The sequence below is a fragment of the Poromitra crassiceps genome (genome assembly GCF_964638095.1).
Source record: "Poromitra crassiceps genome assembly, chromosome: 26".
In the NCBI taxonomy this organism is placed as follows: Eukaryota; Metazoa; Chordata; class Actinopteri; order Beryciformes; family Melamphaidae; genus Poromitra; species Poromitra crassiceps.
In genome coordinates, this window is record NC_139640.1 from 5442155 (window position 1) to 5447480 (window position 5326).

Below are 5326 nucleotides of genomic sequence, written 5' to 3' on the forward strand. Positions count from 1 at the left end.
AGCGTCTGCCATCTACACTATATGCAACCCGGACACTCGTCTGCCATCGAGAGATGCATAGCGAGCCACACAGCCGACTCACCGCGCACTGTAAATAAAGACCGGGAAAGAGGAAACACACGGTCCCAAACCGCGATACAAACAGAGACTAACCTTATTTTCACAACCACGGCTGCTTTATTTTCCAAATGACAGTTACGGCTCGATCCAGTAGATGGCGCTGTCAAGCCTCGCTGGGTCACTCTCTGTCCATTTCTAAACGCGGGGAAGAGCTAAATCCATAGAAACGAAGCACTGCCGCAGGCTTGAATCAACAACGCCTGTTTTCACGACACAGAGAGGGGGCGTGGCTTCTTTCACCGCTCAGAACATTATAACTCTCCTGTCTCGCTTAGTCTGGATGGAAAATCCTCGCTCCGAGTCTTCCGGCTATATGGGCGGAACGCACCCACGACTTCCGCCCGGAAACCAAAGTGCTGTAACTCCAGGAAGATATTCCACTCAATCCTTGCGTTCTGTTCAGGAAACATGGGCGACGTGAGTATCTAGCTACCCCAAAAGCTAAAAAAACGAACAAACTAAAACCAAATAATGCAATCACCGCCTGACACACCGGTCGAAACCGTTAAATGGGGGAACGAAAACACCGTCAGACACAAAACGGAAGATCCACTGGAACGAGGGGCTTCCTGCCTGTAGTCATGCGTACCAGGCTCTCTCTCCTCTGAAAGAGCCTGGTGACGTGAGGTTAGTCTCACTAGATATATAATAGTGTTTTGTGGGCATGTAGTAGGGCTGAATATCACATTTATAGTGCCATTTAAAGTCGAACTGAACCCCTTCGTCACATGCGTCCAGTGTTGGGGGTAACTCATTACAAAAGTAACATGTTACATGTAATATATTACTTTTAGCATAACTCAGTAATATTACAAATAGGATTTCAGTAATATTATAGCAGTTACTTTGTCAAGTAACACAAGTTACAAATTTAGTTACTTTTTTTTCCATCAAAGCACATATTTAAATAAAGATAAAATAATTTCCTAATTAAATTGTGTGTTATTTTGCAAATAAACACTATGACAATAACAAAGGAAAAGGATAATATTTAGAATTTTGAAAAGTTTACAGTACTGACTTCAAGACGGTTAAAATTATCTTTGGGGATGGTTCGACGGGGTGATGTCATTCTGCTACTGCTGGTGAAAGTAATGCAAAAGTACTGTAATGTAAGTAACAAGTTACTCTACACAGACAGTAATATTGTAAAGTAACTTATTACATTAAAATGAACGTAACTAGTAATATGTAGTATATTACATTTTGAAAGTAACTTGCCCAACACTGCATGCGTCGCAGTCCGTTTCAGACTGAAAACATAATTTGTCTGAGATGACAAGTTGAGAGGCGGGTCATACTGGTATCATGTCGATGATTTGATTTGACAATTCTGTCGACTGGCTTTGGCATTGGTCAATCATGGCATGTTCCACCCCCAAATCGAGTGGGATTCAGCGGAGTACCAGGCAGCCAGCTGCTTCGTGCGGAGCGAGCGGACAGTCCGATGCATGGGTGCTGCCCGCCCGCCTGGAATCTCCGAGGGCAGACCCCTGACAACCACGCTCTCGAGCGCGCGCCTTTTACGCTATTTCTGTAAATACGATATCCCTGGAATGCGCGTTTTAACAAGCCAGTTACATTTCTTTGCATTCTTAGAGATTATAGTTTTTGTTTTTTGTTCATGTTTCTAACAATTGGCCAAGTTAGTAGTTAGTTTATGGGATAGGAATTCTGCCAGATGACAGGCACTAGGCGCCATTTTCTACTTCATTTGGAAGAGAAAGTTATCCTGAAATGAAGATTTGATTGACAGCTGCAAAATTATCTGCAATTAAATTGAATTACGCTCATTGTCATTTAATCTCCCCAGGTTTGAAAAAGACATCGAGGACATGCTGGGTCACCGGCCCCACTGGTACTGGAAGATAATGTGGGTGTTTGTCAGCCCCGTCCTCCTTATCGCCCTGTTCATCTCCTATATCGTCAACTACATCCAGGGTGGGACGCCTACCTACCAAGCCTGGGACAAAGACCTGGTGAGGCCTGGCTTAACTTCTACACTCTGACTCCAACACATTCTCACTCGCAACTCCTCATTTACCCACGTTTAGTCGAGGGCCCTTGTCGTCACTTCCAGAAGGTACATTTAAAGGTTAGCTTACTTATATATTTTCTGTATTTCAGAGCCATTTATAGCTGTTACACAACTCTTGTACCTATACTGTATACTTTTGCATAATGTTCTTTTTACCCCTTTTTTCACTGGGAATTGTGTAAAAATATTTTTCTTGTCAATTTACTGTAATTGTAATTGTGTGACACCTGCAGTGTAGTGATTTGCACTGATTTGCTCCATGGGTCTACTACTACATAATTGCCTCACTCCCATTGGATGATTGTTCTTGTCCTGGTTCCTATTTAAACAGGTTCAAGTCTTTGTCATACCATATGCCAGATGAAGGTCGCTTGACCGAAACGTTCTTTTGTGGGTGGGGGGCACCAGCAAAAATCTTGCCTAGGGCACCAACTTGGTCAGGCACGCCACTGGTGGGAGCCCCTTCAGGGGGTCTCCGACCACCGTCGGAGAACCTAAAGGCTGTTACACACCAGGAGCGATGCGAATATACAGCACGAAATTGCGATGTGAATATTGACCCGCCTGTCAATCACAGCAACAGATGTGTGCGGATACAGATACAGTCGGAAGCGAATTTCTGAAAAATCTATCTTGGTCCAAAAAAATAAACGCCGCAATAACGCTCAGCGAAACTTTCTCCGTTGGTATATGCACGGTTGCATTGACTGATGTAGGTTCAGAAAATATTATTGACGTGCGAATTAATCGCACACAAAAAAAAAACGTTCCCGATGTGTAAGGACCTTTACCCTAACCCCCACCCCTTACCCTAAGCTTAACCCAAACCCTAAACCTAACTCCCACCCCCAACGCCTAACCCCTTACCCTAAGCCAAACCCTAAACCTAAGCCTTTCTCTTCTGGAAGTGACGACATGGGCTCTTGACTAAATGTCGGTATTTGATGAGTTGGGAATGAGAATGTGTTGCTGACTCATTGCCTTTACCTTTACCTTTACCTTAACATTAACTTTAGCTTTAGCCTTCTGACTATTATGTTAGAGTAACGTGGCTAATGGCCATACTCTGGTTACGGTCTTATTCATTTCATTGTTTCCATGAACCTTTGATACCCTGTGATTATGATGTGTCCTTGTTGCCATGACTACACCAGTTATCAGCATATTCTTCCTGTACAGGTATGAAAACCAGAAGTGAAAGCTAAGATATCTCCATGCCACTGTAACCTGTTTAATGTGGAAGCAATGCAGACATCTTAACCAGGTTTCTCATGATCAGAGTACTGTATGAGCAGACCAGGTTCTTCTAACTCAGTCCATCTTAGGACAGGACTTAGAATAGGAGTCTCTTTTCCTCCTGTTCAGACACAAGCCTCAGCTGTGAGCATCGCTAGTAGCAGAGAGAGCAAGAGGTCAATGGGTGCAAGTCTCCCCCCGGCCACAAGGCTTTCTGAGGCTAGGGGAGCCCATGGAGGCCATAGATAGACAGACAGATGGACAGACAGACAGACAGATGGACAGACAGACAGACAGACAGATGGACAGACAGACAGACAGACAGACAGACAGACAGACAGACAGACAGACAGACAGACAGACAGACAGACAGACAGATGGACAGACAGACAGACAGACAGACAGATGGACAGACAGACAGACAGACAGACAGGCAGACAGGCAGACAGACAGACAGACAGACAGACAGACAGACAGACAGACAGACAGACAGACAGACAGACAGACAGACAGATGGACAGACAGACAGACAGACAGACAGACCGATAGAGAGATATATTCCCCCCCAAAAAAAATTAAATACTCGCCATTACTTCGTAAAACATCAAAAATAAAGTGTATATTTATTGCTGCTCATGAGTACCCACAGAACCCATTTTCATTCAGTTATCTTGAGGTGAGAAGTCAAGTAACTCCTGGTTTTTCCCCTCGCCAAAACGTAGCTTAAGTTTAGAGCGTTAATTATTAAATCCATTAAATAAATCCAAAACCAACAAGTTAATTATTTACATTTTTTACTTCAATGTAGAACAGTCATTTCTTACACATGAGATTACTTTTAGCCTTTTAGTCATAAAGATTATTGAAAGATATTCCATATTCCAGACTGAAATGTTATAACAGAAGTGGAGTATTGGCCAAAATGACATGAACATTTGGACACTTATTCAGCGGGTATCTTGCATGTTGCGTTCAGGTGCACTGTAAAAAAAAAAAAAAAAAAAAAAAAAAAAAAAATCCAGCGCGGGCCGCGCATGTGGCCCGCGGGCCGCCAGTTGCCCCGGTCTGGCCTAAACCATATCAAATCAACAATATACAAAAAACTACATTAAAACACATTGAACACCACAAATGTTAGTTCAAACAAAACATAACAAAAAAACAGGCAGGGCCTCAGGCTGGGGCCAGAATACAGGGCTCTAATTGAAAGTGGCAGTTATGCTCAATTAAGGGCTGAGTTGTTTGTCCTTGACGGCAGGAGGTCACTTTAACCATGCCTGTTGTTTCCTCAGGGCAAGTCTGTGGTGATGGAGTATCCTGTCTACGCTCAAGTGTTTATCGGGCTGCTGCTGGTGTCGTCGCTCAGCTGTGTCCCCCTAACGGCGCTGTACGCGTACTGCAGGAAGAGGGAACGCGCTAACCGCAACAAACAGCTCACCGTCAGCTCAATATCTACATAGAGACAGTGCAATCCCATAAGAGACAGACAGGACAATCACACGGACCCACATTAACTAAAAAAGACAACCCACCTCATCTGGAGGACACCATCTAAGCACTGTTGTCTTCTCCACCCTGGCTGATCTCAGAGCAGCCACACTGAAGACCGGCAGCTCTGACGTCCGTAGCCTCCACTCCAACCGAACGCAGCAATAGTAGATCACCTAGCTAGCGATGATTTAGTATTGTGTGTATTTTATTTACTGTGATGATCACTAATGTTAGCCTACAATAGCCAATCAGCCCCTGCCAATATGACGTCCATTATGACGTCGCTGCGAGCCTATGACGTGGCAGTATATTTGGGTCAGGACGTCATCATCCTCTCCCCTGATCGTTGACCTCAGTGGCGGCTGTACCTGGGCTGATCATCTTCTCTGGAGCTGTGTTTCGCTATTTTTCAAGCCTCCGCTGCTTTGATCCTGCCATCAG

The 5326-nt window shown here is 44.2% G+C and overlaps 1 protein-coding gene across 1 annotated transcript in view; it reads left to right on the forward strand.

The window, feature by feature from the left end:
* Positions 1 to 4854, forward strand: part of slc6a20 (solute carrier family 6 member 20) — a gene marked incomplete at both ends in the record, with an annotated part of 44719 nt that extends 39865 nt beyond the window's left edge. The window contains 2 exons of the mRNA XM_083661464.1: positions 1934 to 2099; positions 4687 to 4854. Coding sequence (XP_083517590.1) covers positions 1934 to 2099; positions 4687 to 4854 — 334 coding nt within the window. The remainder of the gene's footprint in view (positions 1 to 1933; positions 2100 to 4686) is intronic.
* Positions 4855 to 5326: the final 472 nt, after the last annotated feature.